Below are 25680 nucleotides of genomic sequence, written 5' to 3'. Positions count from 1 at the left end.
TAATATGGAGATATATAGTGCAGGAAGAGTACCATTGAAATTATTGGTCAAGGCCTGGTGTCCGCCACCTCTAAAAGAGTATAAAAGAGATGTCCTTTTGTGGGGGGAGGGTGAAGGGTTCTGAAAACCAGGGGATGTCCCCAAGAAAATTCCCTTTCCAGCCCTTGAATTTTGTTTAAATATCTTGTACTGCGAAGAAAAAAAATAATAATGAAAAACTTGTTTTTATATTTGGCCATAAAATGAGGTACATAAGTGTTCCTAGCCTGCCTTTATTTAGGAACGCCCTAGTCCGCCAACTCCAACCATACAAAGTTTTGCGCACCTACCCTCCAGATGCTGTAATTTTCAGCAGTTTTTTGCAAACTTAATGCACTTCACCTAAAGTCGGATACATTCTTGCAAAAAGAGGTCATGAAGTCATAAAATAACAGTTGTGCTGCTGGCGATTGGGGCACCAAGGGGTGGCATGGCTTTGGCGATTGTGGTAGAGGCTCAGTTTCCATCTCTGCTGGATCATAGGTGAGAGAACATGACTGCATGGGCGAGTAGCTTCCTATTGGTCCGCACAGTCCCACCCAGGGCTGGATTAACCCTAGGGCTAACTGGGCTACAGCCCAGGGGCCTCGGGCATCCAGGGGGCCCTTGAAAGTGCTTTCACTGCAGTCCTTCCCCGGCGCGCTGTAGTCTCCTTACTGAGGAGACCTCCTGAGTCTCACTCTCATGAGATCTCCTCAGTAAAGAGCGTACAGCGCGCCGGGGAAGGACTGCAATGGCAGGAGAAGGAGGCAAGGGCCTTGGGGGCGGCTCGGCTCACTGGTGGGTCGACTCGGATATGGGGGGGGGGGCCCTCACAGGGAAATGGAGGCCCCCTTAGCCCAGGGGCCTCCATTCCCTTAATCCGGCCCTGGTCCCACCCCTCTTTGGCGGTCATTGAAGCTGCGCACAGAGCCGGAGGGGTCCACGGAATCACACCCCATAGACATGTGTAACATTTTGGGAGCGGAGGATGATTTCTGGCCTAAATGGCAGACGATGTGGAAGTAGACAGGGAGATGTTAGAAGTTTCTCAATATGCAGAAAAATTGTATTTTACACAAAATGCTAGGACAAAAAATTCTCCTCTGCAATAAACGACAGCGGGATTTAGGTCATGTGATAATATACGGATCCCAAGTGGAATGTTCAAGAACGTTCAATGTTACCGGAGTTCTAAGAAACTATTAGGATTAGGCACCTGTAACTCTCCAGCCGTTATTCTGCCGTGAACTAAAACAACAAATCCGCAGCAAGCTTCCATTTTTCTAGTGCACGACAGATAACAAAAGTGAGTGTCCGATTGTTTAATGCAACGTTAGAAAATAAGCCCCATAAGCCATCACGTTATCATATGCCTTGCCACTCCCACTTTATGATGTCAAAAAAAGCCACGCCCACCTCCTCAAACACTGGGTGGACAGAGGCGTATATAGCGCCACTGATTCCGCAGCGCTGTACAGAGAACTCACTCACATCAGTCCCTGCCCCATTGGAGCTTACAGTCTAAATTCCCTAACATACACTCAGACACATATATAATGTAAGTGACAGGAATGTGATAGTGTTACAATGTGGTATGACACACCCCCCGTATACACCCCACTTCCACCAATGTGCACTGGACCAAGAATTAATATTACTATTAATAATTCATATTTACAATTGTTTACAATGGTCCAAAGAAGACAACTTTGATTTTCTGTGTTTCAGTATCCAGTAAATATAATACCATTAATTAACTAACTATTTAAGCAACGTTTTTCTTTTCACTTTCGGCATCTTTGAGTTTTTTGTTTTTTTATGAATTATGATTGGAAGTGGATATTATACAATGATAATGTATAATATCTTTTTTATTGTTACAATATTATGAAAGGTCGTAATTCTCAATGAGAGGAGGTCATATTTTTTTTATTATTGTAGCATTGACTGTCATCCTGATGAATTGGATTCCTTATGAAAAATAAGTTATGATGATAAGAAAATAAAAAAAAAAGCTATAATAACGGGTGATCCCAGCATGCACTGCTTCTCAGCGATGCGTGGTGAGATAAAGAGGCCGGCAGGATACCTGAGAATAAGGACGATTTATCAAAGGTCCTACAGAAAGATAAAACATTTAATACTCGGTGAGACCCTGCTGCTTTGTATTGTAGCCAGACCTAGCAGCACATGGGTATTAATTGCAAAGTTACACAGAAAGCTGAGCGCCCCCATTCCATAGCGCTATACTGACTAAAAATAAGTTATTCACATAAAAGATAAAAGACATGTTATGATATAGCGGCTGTAGGGACTGTGAGATTAGGTCACTATATCCTGGAGTTATATTGTACAGACCTCCATTGTCTTTTGTTAAAAATCTATATATTTTGAAGTCATGTACAATACAAAGGCTGATGGGTTAGCCTGGGCTATTTAATAACGAAACACACTAAAATCCCAGCACACTGCCAGCCAGTAAAATAAACTAATTAAAACGGCCCTCAATTTATAAATAACATTCAGAAGTCTTAGTTCCACAACTTTGCAAATATATGATAAGCCACCCGCCACTTCACGGCGCTTCTGCTAATAGTACGGTTGTAGCCCTAAATAGTGGGAGTACCACTGTTTAGGGCAGCATGGTGGCTTAGTGGTCAGCACTTCTGAGTCACAGCGCTGGGGTCTTCAGTTCAATTCCCAACCATGGCCTTATCTGTGTGGAGTTTGTATGCTCGCCCCGTGTTTGCGTGGGTTTCCTCCGGGTGCTCCAGTTTCCTCCCACACTCCAAAAACATACTAGTAGGTTAATTGGCTGCTATCAAAATTGACCCTAGTCTGTCTGTCTGTCTGTGTGTGTGTGTGTGTGTGTTAGGGAATTTAGACTGTAAGCTCCAATGGGGCAGGGACTGATGTGAATGAGTTCTCTGTACAGCGCTGCGGAATCAGTGGAGCTATATAAATAAATGGTGATGGTGATATTGGGTCATATATTCGTGTGTTCCAAAAGGCAGGCACTACAAGGACCAGTATTCCCTGTCAGCTTCTGACCTCATACAATACTCACAAACAATAATACACAAAAAAGAAGTTGCTCAATTTATTTCTAAGAACAGGTGCACGAAAGAGGGAGGGTTATCTACAAACGAAATGCAAAATCCCCCCAGCACGCTGCTGTCAGACGGTTATCTGCCACCTGCTGGTCAGTATAGGTAACACGCTTTACTGGGTTCATGATTAGTCCCAGCGCTGTCATATCGATTTCATCCTCGTTTGCTAAGCACATTGGGCCTGGTTCATGAAGGAACATAAATGCCATTACGTGCCTACAAATTACCCGATGTGTGCCCAGAAATGCACCATATGCCAGTGAACCAGAGTGCATGCAATTTATTTTCGAACGCAAAGGACACTTACTACTGCCCATGATTTCAAGAGCGGAAACGGGGGAAGGGAAGGGGCGTATGCAGGTAGGCAACGACCCGTAAGGGCGTGCGAGGGTCAAGCGCTCGTACATCCGTCCAATTCAAGCTCTGGGCACTTCTCAGGTGTGTGATAAAAAAAATGGAGACCTCAGACTTATACATCTTTCAAACTTGTTGTAAAAGAAAAGCCAAGAACATTGATGTGTTGTAATAATTGTAAACAGAATTGGCTTACCCACCAAAAGTACTGGCTGTAATATATAAAGCACTTGTAATATATAAAGCACTAGTAAATAAAGGACCAGAATGCCGTCCACAAGACCTGCAAAAAGAAAAAAAAAAAACGTAACAAAAATTAGATTACAAACACAGGCCTTATATCAGGGACAAAATATACAAGTGACAAAACATATTTATAAAAGCCACATCAACACTAAACACAGACCGATCCTTATTCACCATGGAGGAAATGAATAAGCATGTGATCAAATATCAACTGGGATTAGAGGTATCACGGAGACCAACATAAAAGAAACCAATACTCTTTATTGATTGTAATGTAGTAATCAATAAAACAAGTCTATCTGTAAATCTCGCTGTCTGGTCAAATCAACCCCAACAAACATATACAGTGAAACATTAACAAGAGGACCAGTGCAATAAAACATTTCTATAAAATAAGAATCCAGTTTAAGGTAGCACGTTCTAGCAATGTCAATGTATACTACTATATAACATATCAGCAGCAATTTGGTGGAATAATCCAAGGAAACCCTACAGGAGAAAATCCTACAACAACCATAATGGTAATATAAAATGTGTTTCTTATAAAATACTATATCCTTAGAGCATTAGTGTAACAACGAACACATTTTAGAAAGTGATGCAAGAATTCAAACACGGACAATCAATCAGAAGTCATATTCTACATACAGGGCCTGGCTTAATATGGTGCGCACGGTAGAAGGGCCCTGCGCTTAACGGAACGTCCCGCCTGCGCTGGAAGACAAAAGAAATTCTGACACAGGCGTATTCTAAAAAAAATTAAAAAAAAATTGACCCTAGTCTCTCCCTGTCTGTCTGTCTGTGTTTGTGTGTATGTTAGGGAATTTAGACTGTAAGCTCCAATGGTTTGAATGAGTTCTCTGTACAGCGCTGCGGAATTAGTGGCGCTATATAAATAAATGATGATGATGATGATTCTACCTTAACTTCCGAGCCCCCGCTCTGAATCATATCTTGTCCAAATGGAATGTCATAGTCTCTTGTCCGAAAAATGTGGAAAGTAAAAAAGGGAGTCGAGTCGGATACACCGTATCCGACATATGAAGCCTTCTATGAGCTAGCATTATAATGTGAGCACCCCCCTGGGGTGGATTATCAATGCTGCCGTTCACCATACCTCATAATTCATGGAGCTAGCATTCAGGGAATGTACAGCTGGAGGTTTATTAGGACGGTCATTCCTTACGCTTCACAAAACACTTTGGAAATGTGCTGTATAATGGTCCAATAGTCTTACACACATAAACCAGAGAGCAAAGACATTTCAGTAAATATACATAGAAATCAGCACTTGGCAAAGAAGAAACGTTTCCCCCACAGTGTGGCTGGTAAGATGCATGTCCACAAAATAAAGAACTGCACACGTTACATCGGTGACGTTTACAACATCTGCCCTGACCAGAGATTGGAAAGAATCGAACAAGTATTTTGACCTAGGGTCAGATTGAACCATCAGATCTTCAGGCTTTTACCTCTTCTAGACACAAGTAATGGAACGTTTTTTACTCTGGAGCGAAGTCTGAATTGGCCCCAATATTAAGGTTACAATTCACAATCAAAGAGGAGTTTTTATATTTCTGTACAGAAGCAATTTGTGTGTTCAGTGATCTCTGTGCTCAGTTACTGCCAGACACTTTAATCTGTTCTAATACAGATACAACTATATGTAACCGGTAACACGTTGAACAACTTCTTTCATAACCTGAATTGTTATTCAATATCTGTTGGAGAAACACAAACCAGGAACACTGTCATGAATCAAGAAGGTGGCACAATATCACATAGGTGGGGGGTTGGCACAATATCACATAGGTGGGGGGTTGGCACAATATCACATAGGTGGGGGGTTGGCACAATATCACATAGGTGGGGGGTTGGCACAATATCACATAGGTGGGGGGTTGGCACAATATCACATAGGTGGGGGGTTGCCACTATATCACATTGGTGGGGGGTTGGCACAATATCACATAAGTGGGGGGTTGGCACAATATCACATAGGTGGAGGGTTGGCACAGTATCACATTGGTGGGGGGAATGGCACAATATCACATAGGTGAGGGGCTGGCACAATATCATATAGTTGGGGGGAATGACACAATATCACATAGGTGGGTGGTTGGCACAATATCACATAGGTGAGGGGCTGGCACAATATCACATAGGTGAGGGGCTGGCACAATATCACATAGGTGGGGGGTTGGCACAATATCACATAGGTGGGGGGTTGGCACAATATCACATAGGTGGGGTGTTGGCACAATATCACATAGGTGGGGGGTTGGCACAATATCACATAGGTGAGGGGCTGGCACTATATCACATAGGTAAGGGGCTGGCACAATATCACATAGGTGGGGGTTGGCACAATATCATATAGGTGGGGGGTTGGCACACTATCACACAGGTGAGGGGTTGGCACACTATCACATAGGTGGGGGGTTGGCACAATATCACATAGGTGGGGGGTTGGCACATTATCACATAGGTGGGGGGTTGGCACATGAGGCTAACATGACACATGAGGCTAACATGACCCCAGAGACTCCCCGTAGCGCTGTGTGAACGCTCCCAGGAGACGTCAGGCAGTCCCACAATACAGTGCTCAGATAGGAAGTGCACCCCCTGCTGTGATTCGCTGCATTGCACAGCAGTAGGCGGGGCTATGGTGACATGATGGCATCAGCATGCCCCCTCCCGCACTCGCCACCTAACCTGCACTCTGGGATCTCCCTTCTATCCCATTTCAAAAATCTGTGCTCCACAAAATAAAATCTCCATTTTGTACTGGTGCGGATCTCTGTACTTAGTAAGGAACGCCCCTCACTCCACCCGACTCCTTCCACCGGCTGACGCAAACTCCTTCACAAATGTCGCAGTCTTGTCCTACAAACCCATGTGCTCAGCCTAAGCCCCCAATATGCGAATCCATTTTGCACTGTGCAGTTATTTAGGGCAAATTCTTATTAGTTTGGTGCAGCTCATGAAAATATATACAGTCATGGCCAAAAGTTTTGAGAATGACACAAAATATTATTGTTCACAAACTCTGCTGCCTCAGTTTTTACGATGGCAAATTGCATATACTCCAGAATGTCATGAAGAGTGATCAGATGAAATGCAATTAAATTCAAAGTCCCTCTTTGCCATGACAATGAACTTTATCCCAAAAACAACATTTCCACTACATTTCAGCCCTGCCACAAAAGGACCAGCTGACATCAGGTCAGTGATTCGCTCGTTAACACAGATGAGAGTGTTGACGAGGACAAGGCTGGAGATCACTCTGTCATGCTGATTGAGTTAGAATAACAGACTGGAAGCTTTAAAAGGAGAGTGGTGCTTGAAAATCATTGTTCTTCCTCTGTTAACCATGGTTATCTGCAAGGAAAGACGTGCAGTCATCATTGTTTTGCACAAAAAGGGCTTCACAGGCAAGGATATTGCTGCTAGTAAGATTGCACCTAAATCAACCATTTGATTTAAACTGACTCTTTGCATAAACTTATTGTACTTGTCAATAAAAGATGAAATTCTTGTAATTTTACTTCAGTATACCATAGCAACACCTGACAAAAAGTCCTAAAAAGACTGAAGCAGCAAACTTTGTGAAAACCAATACTTGTGTAATTCTTAAAACTTTTGGCCATGACTGTATATTACAGATTTTATAGTAAAAATATAAGGCAGAATTGTTAGAATATTACATAGTGTCATACATAATAGAATAGTTCTGTTATTTCAGTTTAGATGACCGATGCCCCCTTTTGGATGTGGTGGTGACACTAACTAGAGAGGGATTGGATGACTAACGCATTTCAGAACAGGGTGGAGCATGAGGATATGATGCATTTAGAGTCAGGAATGTTTCTGCTATTACCCCAAGAGAAATGACTTGAACTGCTGACTTTCCGCGTCTCTGTGTTTGTATTTTAGTGTACAGGATTGGAATTTCTGGGAATGGGCGGGCGTCCTTTGTTGTTGTTTTAAAATCTAGGAAAATATGTTACTTAACCTTTAACCTTGCTCTGATGACGCAACGTGGAACACAAAACATCTGTTGTATAAGCGTGAAAATGTTGCGTTGTTCTGATGTAAACATGTTGTAATAGTTAGTGCAGCTGCAGGACACCCCCTATTTACACTGGGTGCTGGCGTTAAATAAGAATCACATGGCGTTCCATATGTTATATTAAAATACAGAATGTTATGTACCGCAGGATGAGTATTACATGTAAATTGATGGGTCCCCGATACCAGCTACAGTTCAGCGTAGCCCTACTCTTGGCAGTTTCATTAAGCCAGCAGTGTTGGCATGGTATGAAGTTATCTGGCGGTAGAGGTAGACACAGACCTCTGTTTGCTCAGAGTCTATACATGGCATAAAACTTAGTTCAGTCCATGCATTATCCTATACTAGCCACAAGTGAGAAAATGCATTAAATCAGAGCCTCTTTAAAGGGAAACTTCACTCAAAATGTGTATTAAAATCATTATGCTGAATACCATATCTTACCAAGCTGACTCTTTATGCTTGAAATAGGACTTATGTCTGAAAATGTCTGTTAAAAACTCAGAAACACACTGTAGCTGCCATTTGACAGATAGACTGACCATTTTTTGGTAACATTTGTAACCATGGAAACAGACCGTGGATTACACTGATTGTTTCCATGGTTGCAAAGGTTACTAAGGAGAGTAATTTCTTAACCCATTAACCCCCACCCTAACACCCTTTTGGCATCGGACAGCCCGGTGCTTTAAATCTGTGTGCTGTGCACCTGGAGGTGGGCTGTCACTGAGGGATGAGCAAACGTTACACACTGCATGAAATAGAATGCATGTGTATTGTATATTGCATGTGGTACTTCCAGGTAGTCCACATGTGATCACGTGATCACTGGGACCCACCTAAGAAGACCCAGATACCTCTCATAGTAAAAATATATAAATAACTGCACTGATTGTTTCCGCTATGGCTGGAGCTGGTGTCAGCACCACTGAGAGCAAACAGTTTCTGTAAAATATATTTCTAGTGTATCCCAAAGGTTTATTCTGACCTACTAGGGTTATTCTAATAATAATGAGTATAAAATAATAAAAAAAACTTTAAATAAAAAATACACTAATTTCTAGAGCATATTACATATCATGGGGTATATTTACTAAACTGCGGGTTTGAAAAAGTGGTGATGTTGCCTATAGAAACTAATCAGATTCTAGTTATTATTTATTTAGTACATTCTACAAAGTGACAGCTAGAATCTGATTAGTTGCTATAGGCAACATCACCACTTTTTCAAACCCGCAGTTTAGTAAATATACCCCCTAGTCTCTATTTAGAACATTCAGGCTTAGATACCCATCTTTGTGGATAAAACATGGGGTTTTATTTTTGGCAGACAATTCTCTCAATAGCGGCGAGTTGAAAAAATTAGCAGTTGATACATTTGCCCCCTGGGCTCATTGAATGGTATTGGTGGGTTGGGTGCACACGTTGGTGGCTATTAATTATTGTTATTGGACTGAATTGTTACTGTTTATGTATGCTTAGCATTGAATATTACGCTGCCCCCCCCTCTTATACCCCCACTCCTTCCTTCCCTTTAAAAAAAAAAAAAATCTTTTATAATAACATAAATCGGGCGCAATTAAGATTTATTTTTCTCCTTCATTTTTAACAAGCTTAATAAGCGCACCTGTCTGCACACATCTGCCTACCCAGAATCTGCTCTTCATTCTGGGGACGACTGTGTCATACTTAATTGGAATTATCATCCCTGCCATCGTTTATAAAATATTAAAACCGTGTAAACCGTGGAAATACAGAAAAATAAAAGGAACGTTTTTACAACCATTTAAAAATCGTGTAAAAAATGTAATTATTACTGTATTGTTGATGGAATCAATTAGTTGTTTAAAAGGTAAATCGTGTAGATCCTGATGTAATATTTTGAAGACTATGGGCCTGATTTTGAATAAGGAGCAAAACAAAAACAAGGAGCAAATTTGCACCTGGACAAACCATGTTACAATGCAAGGGGTAAACATTGTCTTATTTTTTTGCACACAAGGAATACACTGTCTGTCTTGTCATGTAGCACACAAATACTTGATAGCTTTATTTTACAATGAAATTAAATTTGATCCAGGACATGCCCTACCCCAACTATAAATCTGTCCCCACATTTTAAATTTTCCTCCCCCTCCAATGCAACATGGTTTTGCCAAGGTGCAAATTTGCTCCATTTCTTTGCTTTGCTCCAAAACTCAAAATCAGGCCCTGTGTCTACCCAGAAAACCTGGGCAGAAGAATGGGTATTTTGTGTCTGAAACAGCACAGATCTGACAATAATTATCACATCAATGCTTAGTACAATGTGCCTAGGTAGTTAATTGGACGGCTGCCGTGGCTCGTCCAATCAGCTTCATCTACACATTGCATCGAGCAGCGTCACACTGTCATTCTACAGTCACTTCTAAACTCAATTTATTGAACAGTTTGCAACACCTAGAACCTCACCTCCCCCAAATTACATTACATTTATAGTGTCTTTTTTATACTTGCAAATAATGATCATCTACAAGGTTTTTTTAGAGATCTACAGAATATTGTTGTACCTCAATTACCCATGTTCAGATTTTGGTCTGTCCACAAGTGGATGAATACAGCCTAAATAAGTAATTTTGCACCCTATGGGGTATATTTACTAAACTGCGGGTTTGAAAAAGTGGAGATGTTGCCTATAGCAACCAATCAGATTCTAGATATCATTTATGCAGTACATTCTACAAAATGACAGCTAGAATCTGATTGGTTGCTATATGCAATGCCTCCACTTTTTCAATCCCGCAGTTTAGTAAATATACCCCCATGTCTTAAAACATCTGCATTCCTGAAATATACTCTGTTGTTACAAAATCTTTCTTACAGGAAAACACTCCTCCCTCTCATCTCCTGTTACTTGGATGACTGAGCGGACATTTATTTTGCAGATCGGCATGAGGTGATTACAAAGGAGATTCTGGAGTTTGACCCGTGGGAGAACCAGTGGAATGTAATATGCACCAGAGCCCCCATGCATGACTCTTACGACGTCTGCCTCGTGGCAAGGCTGAACCCCCGAGACCTCCTCCCGCCCCCCCGGGACCTGGTGGAGAGGTGACACGTTATAGGAAACAGCGGAGGCTCCGAGATCACAAGATCATAGCTTTATTCAACATTATGGTGAAAATCAGCACGTTCTGTAGGTTGTATAGAGCCATGAACTTAGTAATGCTGGTTTACATTGAGTATGAATAATTACTGCGGAAACGCTTCTTTCAGGCTATGGGGTCAATAACCCGCTTAGCGTCTTCCAAAGATATATGTAGTCGAGGATTTGCTTTAGTCATCATTTATTTACCAAGGAGAACATTTGACAGAGAATAACATATATATATATATACCCAGGTTAGCAAGTTGCTGTTGTTAGTCATTTGTAAGACTTTAGAGGAGGCACAAAGGTTACTAGGAAAAAAGTGGATAAAGAGGAGAGATGGGAAAGGAATATTTGGTAAGATGAGGTCCTGCAAAATTAGGGCCAAGCTAACATGAAGGTCAATCAGTCTAGACCACAGGAGGCAAGGATAGGAATCTATCACTGGCCCAGGTCGTTCTATCTGAACAAGGTTTGTAATAGGTTGCCTAAAATGAAATGTATTTTAACTTAATAAAATGATTACACTACTTAATATAGTCTTTTACTTTTTTAAATCGTTTTACTGGTTCTGTTATGATCATAGTTGCCTACTCTCTCGGAATGTCCAGGAGACTCCCGAATTTCCGGGAGTTCTCTCGGACTCCCGGGAGAGCAGGCAATTCTCTCTGATCCTGGCCGTCTGTGTAAACTAAACGGAGGGGGTGGAGCCTAGTGACATCATGGACCCGCATTGTGGCCCCGCCCCATTTTTATTGGTTCAGATTAGTGATGACGATTTTGGGGGCGGGGCTAATGACGTGATTCTTTAAACCCCGCCCCCACATACCCACCTGCATCCCGGACCTCCCGGGAATCATCTTGCCCATGTTGACAAGTATGGTTATGATGATCCTTTTTGTTGGTATTTTGGTTAGTGTAAAGTCTACAGGTACCGTTGTGTTTCCTCTCTTACAAGCATACTCACACTATGCAGAATGCTCATATATCTTCATCTTCCCTTTATTTTTATTTATGCTTGTAGATATTTAAAAATACATGATATTTCTTAATCTGCCTACAACACAAAAAAAATAGCAAATAAGAACCGTAGCACTTAGTGCAGGTGATTTATACAGGTCTGTAAATGTGACGTGGACTGAATTTACAGGTATATACCCCCAAATCTGACAGTCTGTAACCCTGTAAACAGGACATTCTTTACATAAGTGCCGGTTGGGTCATTGGAAAAGGGAAGTGTCAACGGATTGACGTAAGAAGAGATATTTGGTTTATTTTTCAGTAATACACTCTGCTATATAAGTTGGGGGGGAACCTGTGATATATTCGTATTAAAATTTTGACACGTTTACACTGATTTACAATGTACAGTAACGTTCCATAAAAGTAAATTACAGTAGCGGTGATGTCTATATTTCTGTCCGCTGCAATGTTTATCTTACTGGCACACTGCTCGTCCAGCAGACCTGTATCTATTTATCCAAGTGCCAGAAGCAAAATGAAGGTTTATTCGGAGTATATCAAACTTGACATTTCTCATTTGGCCACCAGAACATTCATCTACTGCTCCCCGGGCACCGTCATCGATCTGCCTGTTTCCTTCTGTACATTTTACCTCAGAAATTTCCAGTACCTATGAATTACACACACCGTACAGGCAGCCATTTTGTTGACCGAGGGGAAAGTCATGAAAATGGAGCCCATCGATAGTGACAACACTGAGGGATGAGCCGTAGTTTCAAAACTGACGTTAAAGGTTTTATTGTCGTAAAAGACCATTTGGATTCCATGTTATTTTTAAATTTTGAGCAACAGTTTCCTATTTCACAGAAATATAAAATTAAATCCACTCAAATGTCACACTTGGAGACAATATTTTTTGTACACTTTTTAAGAGCGTTTTCCTGATTTATTGTTTGAAAATAAATTGTCAAAAAAACAACACATAGATTTTTTACTATGCTAAAGAACGGAGGCAGCCATTTTGTGGAATGAACCAGGGAAGCCTATTAATTCACAAAGAACCAGTGACACTACTGAGCCAAAATGGACCAAAATTCCTCCAAGCCGCTGGACAGGACTGATCTACAATTACCGAAAAACATTTGGCTGAAGTCATTTCTACTCAGGGGGGTCACTCTAGTTACTGAAAGCGTAGGTTCACATACTTTTTCTTGAAAAATACATTTAATGCATTTTGATCAATACATGAATGAAAAAATATATTCTTTGGTGTGTTATTTACTTTATTGGGTACTCTTTATCTATTTTTAATACTTAGATGATGATGTGAACACATCTAAGAACACATTTATGCAGAAATTCAGAACATTCTAAAGAATTCTTGAACATTCTATCACCACTGTATAAAGACTCAGGGACACAGAAGAGATTCAACCCTGGTCTCATCATTATCAACTATTTATATAGCACCATTAATTCTGCAACGCTCTACAGAGAACGCAATCACATCAGTCTCTGCCCCATTGGAGCTTACAGTCTAAATTCCCTAACATACACAGACAGAGAGACTAAGGTCAATTTGATAGCAGACAATTAATCTACTAGTATGTTTTTGTAGTGTGGGAGAAAACCAGAGCACACAGAGGAAACCCACGCAAACATGGGGAGAACATACAAACTCTACACAGCTAAGGCTATGGTTGGGGATCGAACTCCAGTGCTGTGAAGCAGAAGCGCTAACCACTGAGGCACCGTGCTGCCCCAGTCTCAGAACTCTGAGGTGATTTGTAATATCCTTATTATCTACAATACAGTTTTTCTTGCTCTTTAGGATACTTAATAATGCATTCTGAAATCAAACATCATTTATATAAGGAATATTGTTCCTTCCTCTGTAAATTGTAAGTCTATCATTACAAGTCAACAATGGAGTTCTGTGTGCTTTTCACAGATCTTTGAGTTGACTTCTTACATCCTTAATAACTTACAGAAGTGGATGCATTATTCCTTAAAATACACATGTTTTTATTAGTATATCAATGGTAATTGTGCATTCAGTTAAATAAGTCCATTTTTTTCTAACTGCACATAGTAAGTCCCTATTTAATATAAGGATCATTCTGTTCCTAGAATTACCTTTCTGTAACTATTCACTAATTACAGCAGATTTCCACTTACTGTAGCAGCTTCTGCTCCTGGTTTCCTGGTCGTCGTGGTCAGCGGTAGATTGGGAAGTTTAATGGCGTTGGGTTTCCCCTCCGCAGCATCACCCTCCAGGGTTTCTTGGGGCCGATTTAAGGAGAACCTAAGCCTCTTCAAATTAAATATAAATATTAGTGTCCTGTACAACATAAACTCTGTACAATGGTGAACTTACTAAATATTTATAGACATAAAAGGGTGTTTATAAACATTTACAAGGATAAGGGTAATAAGCAAGAGCTGTGATGTACTGGATATGACGACAGTGCACTGTTTTGTATTTTAAATAATCCTGTTATATAAATGTTAACTTCTAAAGCCCAGAGAATAAAAATAGAAGGTGAGAATTGCAGTTAAAGCAGCAATCCCATGAGAAAATCTGGTGTGTTTTTTAACATAAATCACTGTCAGAGGCTATAAGAGAAATGTTGGTACTGTAGTTACAAATTTCCTTTCTTGTTTTTCTTCAGGCTGCTATTAATGATTTATGATTCAGGAATACCATGGCAACCACAGTCACATGTCATATTATGTAGTGAGCAGTGAGGCTTTGCAACACCCCTCTGAGCTCTGACTGCGCAGTGCAATCCCCTTTGCCATCACATGACATACTGAGAGCTGTGAGCCTGTGTCTGTTTAGCAGACCGACTGTGTCTGGCAGCCATTTTTGTTTGCCATGCAGAGATCTTTTGAAAAGGAGATCATAATTTGTAGGAGAATGGCTAAGAAATAGATAGATGCATGTTTAAAATGTAACAGTATTCTATGTAGAATTGCTGCTTTAACATGCATACAAATCAGATTGTTATTGTGCCAGTGGTAAAAACTGAAAAATGGGGACGTTTACAAGGACAAACCTTTAAATCCTGGGACAGTCTCTGGAAATTTGGCAGCTAGGGGTAAATTATCGACATCGAAAATAATCCAGCAATATGGATAAACCATATGACTTATCACATTTTTTTTTAGCAACAAACAAGGAAGTTCGAGGAGTCCATCATTGCAGCAATATCCCACCAGGCTACATCTGTCTCACTATTTATGTGGAAGAACAGAAACTATATTCTCTTCTACTAATTACATAGCAGCAGTATAGAGAGTTGTACAAGAATGAACAAAGACACTTGTATACGAAGCACCCACCAAGGAGATCTGTGAAACATCATTATAACATAAAGGGAAATAAATGTAGGATAATTATCAACTAACATTTTGTTAGATACACTCAGCAGGTACAGATGGAGCAGACTGCAGTGCACCATCTGTTAGGCAGCACAGTATACATGTCACGGCTATTCAATTCAATAGATGGTGAGATAATGCCTCTAACCAATGCTGATTTGTGAGATGTCATTGGGGTTGCAATAAAGTTTGATCTGTCAAACTAACATATACAACAGTGCAATTGTTATTTAATGGTCACAATATTCTAGCATTCTGCAAAACATGTATTACTTCTCTTTGTACTGTCTCCTTAAAGTGAATCTAAACTCCTTTTACTTTTTTTTTATATTGTAGTTTTTTGTCATCGCATCCACCCCTGACTGGGAGATGTGACCATTACTATCATAGTAAATGGTGTTGCATTATATATAGACAGAGCAAAAAAAAAACTTGCATAGTAATGAAAATGTTTTTTTTTGTTCTTATTATCTGTGTGTGTAAAATAGGGAAATGTAGATGGTAAAACCAAGTAACACATATTGCTCTCTGTTCATTGATCAAAGCCTGTGACTAAGGATGTGGGATAGGCTTATACAAAAATATGACAGCATTCAGGGAGAAACTTCTGATTGAACCAGAGCTGCTCTGACAAGTAAGGAAAGACAATGATCTCTGGCTTTCTGGAAGTGAATGACTTTTGAACTATAGTGAAGGGTTAAAAACATAAATAATAATCAATGCTGTCATTATTATATAAAGTCATGGGGGGGAGACAGAGGAGAGGGTAAGATAATCATAGGTAAACCGATGGGGGGGGGGTTTCCTAGTGCCTGGAAACCCCCTCCAAGCCTGGGGCACTGTATAATTGAGGTGGCTGGACCCTGCCCCCGCTTCACACGGCTCTGCTTGAAAAGGGAGAGCTGCGTGCACCTAACAGTAGTGCACGCAGCATTGTCCATGTATATTATGGGGATAGGAAGAGTTGGAGAGCAGCCAAGCACTGTCTAAATTATAGCCACGCCCCCATGCATGCTGGTCACGCCCACTGGCGGCGTGGTGTGGAAACGCCCCCTCTAAAAATCCTGCGTTTGCCCCTGATAAAGTCCTGTATTTAGTAAGTGCTCCATATACAAAACAACAAGTTAAAGTTATCTGAGGGTGGCGACCCTATTTTAATGTATACTGAGACAGTAATAGTTCACAGGCGCGTCCATAGGCAATTCGAGAAACACATTGAACTACAGCTGTATCTGTATTAGGAGATTACAGAACGTTCTCTCCCTCCGCCCTATACATAAATAGTTTTTTGCCGAACGGATTATGATAGATAGAAAATTTCTACATCAACATGTGGAACAAGAAGTTGTCAGAGCGCAGACGTCTCCCGCTCAGCTTCTCACGTCTGAGCAGATGTTTCCCTTTCATAGAAGTGACAATAAAACAGGGATTTAATTACAATGACCACAAGACAGAGACGGAGTAGCTGAAACATCTGCCCGCTGTCAGGAAACCATGAATGAACAATGAATGAAAGATGAATGTGAGACACATAGGCAGGTGGTAATTTAACCTCTACAGCGCTTTACCGGTTATTGATGAACAATGCCATTGGTCTGTGGTGTGTCCCTTTAAATATTTGGGAATCCTAAATTAACCTGAATGTGGACTCCCCTCCCATGGAAATCTGACTACATAAAGCTTCTCTACAAATATATTATCTGATGGTGTTAGTTTGCTGTGCACTAATTCAGACCCTTGATGATAAGAGGATTTGCAAATTCTTATTACTTTCTGCTGATTTAAAGGATAAACCACTATCAGGTGACAGGAAAACTGCGGTTTCCATTAATTACAGTGTGTCCTTGGGTAGTCAAATGTAGCATTATTCTAAGGAAAACAACACGGATGTATGATCCAAGTTTCATATAGAGGTGTGTTTGTTGCCACAATTTCCCTACATCAGAGTGAGAGAAAACTTACATCTCTATTCTGTGGGGACCCTGCTCCTTCCACTATATAACTCTCAGTCTGTGACTTCCTGCTGCCTCCATTCCCCTCCTCACATCATGTCACTGCCCCTGTCACATGCAGCCCTCTCATCACTAATACATCACTCATTTCCTGATATACTCTGTGCTGCTGGGGGACCCTGCTCCTTCCACTATATAGCTCTCAGTCTGTGGCTTCCTGCTGCCTCCATTCCCCTCCTCACATCATGTTACTGCCCCTGTCACATGCAGCCCTCTCATCACTAACACATCACTCATCTCCTGATATACTCTGTGCTGCTGGGGGACCCCTGCTCCTTCCACTATATAACTCTCAGTCTGTGGCTTCCTGCTGCCTCCATTCCCCTCCTCACATCATGTTACTGCCCCTGTCACATGCAGCCCTCTCATCACTAACACATCACTCATCTCCTGATATACTCTGTGCTGCTGGGGGACCCTGCTCCTTCCACTATATAACTCTCAGTCTGTGGCTTCCTGCTGCCTCCATTCCCCTCCTCACATCATGTTACTGCCCCTGTCACATGCAGCCCTCTCATCACTAACACATCACTCATCTCCTGATATACTCTGTGCTGCTGGGGGGACCCCTGCTCCTTCCACTATATAACTCTCAGTCTCTGGCTTCCAGATGATCTGATTGGTTAATAAACAAGCTACCCTTCTGCTGGAAAAAGATGCATAAACTGGTTATCTAGCCACTTTAAGTGAGTTGCAAAAGACAATAGTCTGGCCCATCCGTACTTAGTACAATAGAACTTGTCAGCCATCCAACACTGCTGTTTACTCTACTGAAACAATGTTGCCACTCACTACAAAACAGTTACTCAAGAACCTTTTCCCATTGTTTGTATCTTTTAGTTATACAGCCACAAGTTTAGGATGTAGGAATAAGAACTCTTGTTTGTATGGTCCTTGGGGGTTAACTGTCTGTATGATGAATTATGTCTAACGTCCCTGTGCTCCTGTCTGTATATCTATCCTGCTGTATTATACTCTGGTATCTGGATATAAATTATCTGCTGTGGCTGCCACATTTCTCGGAAAGTTTCCCTCATGTAACAAGTCATAAATATATGTTACAGATGACTTTCTAACCTATATTTGTCTCCATATCACAGTGTTTATTCCCAGGACAAAAGTATATCCATTGTACATCATGTATGACAAAACATACATGTGTAGATATCAATCATATAGTACATATGGATACACAGAAATAAACCCTAAGAAAATATCTTAAAGTCAAGCATTAGCCCCATAACCACATCTCTATCGTCGCTGTCTCTGCAGGACTAGATATCTGGATATAACACACAGGGATTAGCCTAGGGCTGCAAGGTAGAAAATGCAACATCAATAATAATGTATTATTAATTAATATATTTAAGGGCTGAACGTACAAATATATGTATATTTCTAATTCATTATCTACATCAGTGGTGAAAGTGGGCTGTTAGATGGAGGTATGTCATTTATATATATATATAGTGGTGGAGGTGGGGGGTATATGGTGGTATGTCATATATATATATATATATATATATATATATATATATATATATATATATATATATATATATAGTGGTGGAGGTGGGGGGTATATGTTGGTATGTCATACCGCCACTTCTACTGTCTTCATTGTAACACTATCACATTCCATTCACTTACATTGCCATTACAATTTTCATACCACCACTTCTAAATCTTCACTAGGCGATAGTGGGTGGTGGACACACACAGGATTAATCACTAAAATGAACCAAAAAATTTCAATCCAGACAATTTATGAAATTAAAATATATAGGCTACTTTTAGTTTGAACTGTCTAAATATAGTACAGTATACGTAGTATTGTCACATTTGTCAACTTTCCCAAAACTATAGTGGATTATACAGCTCGGTGTATTATTACGCTCTGCTAATGTATTTCACCGGTCACATGACAATGCAGCAGATACTTTGTGCAAACTCAAGTTCTCACAGTGCAATAATTACAGTGTGGATCTGTGCTGCCACCTAGTGGCTACAAGATTTTTCACACAACACGACTGATCAGACATCACACAGTTGCTCTGATACAGTTATTCCCGAAAACCACAAGTGCAACTAGAGCACTTCACGGGGGTTCTCCCCATCTACAGAGAAAGCCCACTAGCGCCTAATGTGAATAGCAGATATTAATGTCGTAACCCTGCTAAATACAACAATGGTGGGAGTCACAGGGGAGGGAGACCAAACAAAGTACTATTATTAGCAATGGAGGTTCTTTAGAAAAATTGATAAATGGAAAAGGCCTTTAATTGAGGGGATGGCCTAAAAGTGATAGCACAGAGACAGACAGAGAGGTAAGAGGGCCCTGCTCGCAAGCTTACAATCTATACTACAATAGGGGTTTGATACATGAGTTTAAACGCTACGTATTTCGTATTGGTCCAGCAAAATTGCAAAGGTAGAAAGTGCTTAGTGGGATATATTATCCAGTCACTTAATGTTGGTCAGGGGTCAGGGGTCAGAGGGTTTATGGAGTATAGAAATAGAACACACGTAAATCTTATGTGTACTCTGTAAAGGATGGTAATAGGACATCCTAGGGAGGTTAAGAGGGTGGTTGAGGAATTTTATAAGCTTGCCTGAAGTGGAGAGTTTTAATGAAGTTCTGAGCGTTTGAAGGCTAGAGGCAAGTCCGCAAAAAGTCCTGTAACCGGGAATGGGAACATGTGATGAGAGTGGAAGGGAGACTCAGATCTTGTGCAGAACGGAGGTGTCGAGTTGAGAGATATTCTTAAAACAGTGAGGAGATGTATGTTGGTGCAGTTTTGTTGATGCCTTGTATTATAGTCAACCTACAAGGCCATGGATTCGGTAAAAAAACAGGCAATCAATATAGAGACTGATAGAGTGGCCCAGCATAGGAAGAACGGTTTTCAAGGAAAATGTTATATATCTATCGTATGGGATGAATCATGAAATGCTCACTAAGAGCTCCCGTTGAGAATGAGCTCTTAGCGGTTATGCCACAAAATTTATAATCGGCAGATTTCCTGTGCTCTGAATTCAGGTTGTGGAAAATACCCCAGTTATATATAGGAGGGTATAGAGGCTAAGAAGCCATTCTCGACGGGAGCATTTAGCGAGCAAGTCTTGCCAAGGATGTCCACATGGACCTAGGTGAGCAATAGAAAGAATAAAAGAGGGTTTATTTTTCTTTCAAATAAATGTAGCTTTAAAACAGTGTGTGTATTATGCCCCTTTTTTTCCCTGGTGCACTACAGGTCCCAGTAGCATGCTGGCACTTGTGGTTCACCAAGTTCCAGAATGCCACGGGTATGTGGGCACTTTTAGTACTACAAGCGCCAGCATGCCCAAACACTAAATGATGGCCTGAGCACACTATGGCCTATAGTGCATCACACACAGAATATTTAATTAAACCTATTTTCATTATCGTCAACCTCAACAGAGGTGAAACTGCGTCTACTTCTCCCTCAGCATAGTGCCTAAGGAGCGTTAACATGCTCATATGTTTGCCAGTTACCTGCCCCATTCCCGCCTCTCCTATAAATTGTTCTACTGCGCATGCGTAGTTCAAAGACACACATTTTGCACTTAGGAGTCGGACTAACGTCTGACCTCCATGACCCCAATTTATGGAGGCAAATGTATTTAGATTTTGAGGGTACAGATCATGTGGTGGTAGGAATATGAGTGCAATCAACTGTACAAACAGGGAAACGAAAACCACTCCTGTCTGCAGTTTTATTTAATTAAGAACAATGAGGCCTCATCCTCTAGAGAACACACCATTCTAAGGACTAAACTCACCATCGCCACAAGGACTTGTTCCAGGATGGTGATGAAAGTGGATTTGGAGAGACCTGATACACCACCAATAGTAATCTGGAAGATCCCATTGTCTAAAAAATCAGGACATATAGGATCTTCGACACACCTGGTATAATCATGCCGCCGTGTTAGTGCTTGTACTTGGCTCCATGCCTAATGATGTACGTTAGGAGCGACTAAATTGCCGCTATAAAGTTAAGAAAGTTAGTAAGTTAAAGGTGTTGTGGATCAAACTATCAGATACTATCAGTCGTTCCTGGTGTCCCTGCTTTTAATTTATATTACTGTAAACTTAAAGGTCAGCAGACCTTTCATCCCACTTAAAGCTGTATTTACAAACACATAAGTATCACACATAAAACAATTTCAGCATTCAAATACATTACAATATATCCAGTAGTCTGTGGATGTCATCTTTCTAGTCTGATCATGTTGCACATTTGCTACAAACTGTTGAACATTTGGACACAGCACCAACATCACTGTAAATAGAAAGAAAATAAGAAAAACATCATCACTTGGTCCCCAATGTAGCACAATGACGGCATACTAATAGAGCAAAATATTGTAAAAAAAAATAACATTACTATTCAAAACTGATGTACTATACACCCGTACCAGGCCGTGTTCACAGGAAAATCCGACAAACCACCTCCACACTTAAAGCAGCAGAAGGTTTAATTCCAGACTTAGAACACAACTGATGTAACCCTGAAAGCTGAAACTGCCGCTAGATTAACCACATAATAACCGGCTCATATTGCACCTTTTACCTTTATTTCTCAGTAATATCAGATTACAATTGATGCTTAATACCTACATTTAGAGACACGATTATGTGCTTTACATTCTTGTGTGTTTGAAAGGAACAGGTTATTTCTTTAGACAAATTGGGGCTCGTGTTTAGTAGAGCACAAATTGTGTTCATGGTGTATTTAATGCTTTTTTACTTCTGCGCAAGCGTAAAAGACAATAGTTCCAAAACAACTGGTCTGTGCGCATGCTCTGATGAAGAAAGGAGTATTATATGCCAAAAATGCAATTTGCATTCAATTCAACATGACTCCCATTATTTCCACATCCATAATCATGTAATAGCACCTGGTTCTTGATTAAATGCATTTTGTGGTAGAAAAACAGCTCTAAATGCCTCAGTATTACACCTCTGGAATATATATGCAGGGACGCAGAGGTGGGGGGAAGCAGGGGCAAACGCAGGATTTGTAGAGGGGGGTTTCCACACCACGCTGCCAGTGGGCGTGACCAGCATGCATGGGGGCGTGGCTATAATTTTAGACAGTGTTTGGCTGCTCTCCTACTCTTCCTATCCCCATAATATACATGGGCAATGCTGCGTGGACGACTGTTAGGTGCACACAGCTCTCCCTTTTCAAGCAGAGCCGTGTGCAGCGGGGGCAGGATCCAGCCACCTCAATTATACAGTGCCCCAGACTTGGAGGGGGGTTTACAGGCACTAGGAAACACCCCCCCCCCTCGGTTTGCTTATGGGAAGATTCAAAGCCCGGGGGCTGAGGAGTAGGAGAAGCCACTAACCTGGTGTAAACACGCCACCCTCGATGGCTATGGAAGTGGCTCCAACAAGATGCCCGAAATTAACATGACATCACTGAATATAATATACGTGGGTATTTGTGATTTAATAAACAACCTCTGGACCCAAGATGCAGTATATTTGATTCTGCAGACCCAAGGTCTACAAGATAACATTGTCACCTTTAGGGATCAATGTCCTGGCACTGGAGTGGTTTTTGGCACCTGAAGAGATTTGAAAGAACCAACCACATGACGGCTTGCTATATTTTATATAGGCAAATATACTGTCATTCAATTTGCAAAATACCACTTACAACCAATATAATTAGTCATCAAACACATATTCATAAATTGGATGAGGAAGGGCAACCCATACGTTGAATAAAGCATTCTGTCACATGGAATGAGAGGAAATGAGTAAAAGCTCAATTAATACACTTGACCTATCATTGTTTGGTATCTGTAGATTTGTAAACTTGTATTGGATTAATTAATGAGAAAATTGGGTCTGTGTGACACTCCCCAGAAAAGATATGTTACATTTTAACGTTGGGGATTAAACAGGGAAGATGTAAATCGTGGTTGTAAAATTATGTCACAGGCCTCTCCTGGAGACCGACTAACCCCTGTAGGAGGGGGGGAAGGTGACAATTTGTCTTTAAATGAGATCACTTACAAGATATTGTCAAAAGTCTTTGGAAATCAATCAACATTGATAAGCTGTCCATCTTCCAAGCCAATTTCCTTTGGCGCAAATTATACAACTCGTATGTAAGCTTATACTCTGAGACTTTCTCCCTTTTATTTTACATGCTTTGCTTATGTTATGTCATCTTTTATTAATTGTTTTTTATAACATGTAAGCATTGTACTTTTTTGCATATTAAATCTAACATTTATTAAGTGCTGTCCTTATTGCTCTAATCGAATTCACTGCCTGTTTAGAACAGGTTGATTGCTTGGCTGTGTTAACCCTTTAAATACCAGTGCGGGAAGTGTTAACTCTCTTAGCTATCAGAGAGCAGAGTGTGTGCGCAATTGGGTAATTAATTTATAGGCTTTCTATGTAGATGGTGGCAGAGGAGAGTTGTTGATGTGTGTGTGTGTCTGTGCTGGGGAAGGGACCTGATAATCTATAACCTAAGGGGTAGGTGAGCGCAAAATTTAGGCTGGAATCATGTGTGTCCCCTTACAGTAAACTTCCAAGTCACGAGTGTGCAGAGTGACAGGTAAAGGTTTTCAGGAGCGGTGTCCTGACAAAATAGAGGTGATCTATTGTTTGACTGTTTCATTATTTGCTAAATTATCAGATCAGGGAGCCAGCAGAGGAGGGTTTCCCTGACTCTCTCTCTCTATATATAACACTATATTTCTGTACCTGCAACACTAACACTGGGACAGTCTACCCCATGTTGTTTCATATGTATTGTAACCTTGACTTCCTCTACTATTACTGACTTTGTCAAATATGATCAAGTTTCAAAATCTACAAAAACAAGTTTTTCCTAGAGTAAATCTGTATTACTACACCTGTACTCGGCATTATCTGCATGTGTGTTATCAGCCCTAAATAAATACTTCAGATGTTTGTTAGTGTTTTCCTTGCTTTCGGCTATTTACCTAGTGACATAGGAGTCTACTTATTAAACAGCCAAAAACTTTTGGACTTAATGCAATTTAAGAAAAGGGTTAATGCCGGAGATGTCAGAGATTAACCTGTCTTCTCTGTATAATGCTGTCCACATAGACTTCTATGGAGACGGAGAAAAGACTCAATTTATCAAGTGGCGATAACTTGGGCTAAGGTGGGGTTAGTAACCTTAATCACCGCCAGAAAGGATTGAAATCAGAGCTTTTCTTGATCCCCCCTGGCACGCTGAAGCTCCTACCCATATAACTATGGATATTCGCATTATTTATTTTTTATTTATTTTATTCATTTATTCTATTTTTTTGCGTTTGATTGGAGTCTTATAATCTTATTCAATCTCCATCTCCCGCTTGCCTATTATGCAGTCAGTTTATCAGACAGTGAAACCACCATAATGTTGGCTGCAGCAGTAAACTTGCAGATCTTGCAGGCAGGATTGTGTGAGTGAGTACAGACTGTTACATGACATAGGCAATGTAAGGATTTGTGTTCGGCAATAGTGTACACACAATGTGGATTTTGTATACAAATTTGCAAACACTGCAAAAAGATTGGTTTTATGCGCCACAGGCTGTGGAAGATTACTACATTTATCATATATGCAGAGGTGTTTAATTCAGCATATAATTGCTAATCCCAATTTGTTTTATCTTGACTAGAACAGTTAATTGACAGTGCACTCATATAAAATACATATTGCATGGTTGCAAATAATACTATGAGGGGATTTATCCGTGCAAATATACACATCAAATCCAACACACAGACAGGGATATATATATATAGATAGATAGCCAAAGGTTGACTTGAATTACTGCATAACACAAGTTATGACTTCCCTATCTATAGTCAATCCCTTGGTAACCCTATCAGATGCAGGAATGCAGAATATGGTCTCCTCCCTACTATTACTGCCCTGCAATACAAACACCTAGACAAAGGGGACGTGTTCCTACATCAGTGCCCAATACTAAGATGGCGTCTTCTGCATTGACGATGACGACCCTCTACCAACCAATAGGAGAAGCGCTAGTCAGCTCTCTCGCACCCAGCCCATAACCCCGGAGCAGAGATGACCTCATCATCACCACCAGTACCCAGCTGCCATCTTTGAACAGGGCAAACGAAGGGCGAGACCAGCGCCTAAAACGTAATTAATGACCGATGATGAATAACCTAACCTAAACGTTGGTGGTTATCACGTGAAAGAACTGACTTACCCGAGTAAGGCTCCCAGACTGTCGACTTTTTCTACATTTACCAGTACGTCTGCCAGGACCTAAGATGGCCGCCGGGAGGGCGCGTCGGCCCTGTGTGGAATGCCGCTGAGCGTGGCAGGAAGCGGAAGCGCCTGGGATCTC

The 25680-nt window shown here is 40.8% G+C and overlaps 1 protein-coding gene and 1 long non-coding RNA gene across 3 annotated transcripts in view; one reads left to right on the top strand and one right to left on the bottom strand.

The window, feature by feature from the left end:
* KBTBD12 (kelch repeat and BTB domain containing 12) overlaps positions 1 to 11465 on the top strand; it is a 48176-nt gene extending 36711 nt beyond the window's left edge. Inside the window, exon 6 of the mRNA XM_075183628.1 lies at positions 10728 to 11465. Within this exon, the coding sequence (XP_075039729.1) occupies positions 10728 to 10897 (170 nt within the window). The 3' untranslated portion in view covers positions 10898 to 11465. The remainder of the gene's footprint in view (positions 1 to 10727) is intronic.
* LOC142099779 (uncharacterized) lies at positions 3393 to 25679 on the bottom strand. Of its 2 annotated transcripts, none has more exons than XR_012678608.1 (3): positions 25540 to 25679; positions 14072 to 14206; positions 3393 to 3768 (listed from the first exon to the last, which is right to left on the bottom strand). It is a non-coding gene; the product is annotated as an uncharacterized LOC142099779 (long non-coding RNA). The 2 variants fall into 2 exon arrangements; XR_012678609.1 differs by lacking the exon at positions 3393 to 3768 and adding an exon at positions 5438 to 7112.
* Position 25680: the final 1 nt, after the last annotated feature.

The sequence above is a fragment of the Mixophyes fleayi genome, chromosome 8 (assembly GCF_038048845.1).
Source record: "Mixophyes fleayi isolate aMixFle1 chromosome 8, aMixFle1.hap1, whole genome shotgun sequence".
Lineage (NCBI taxonomy): Eukaryota > Metazoa > Chordata > Amphibia > Anura > Limnodynastidae > Mixophyes > Mixophyes fleayi.
This window is presented reverse-complemented; position numbering and strand designations above follow the sequence as displayed.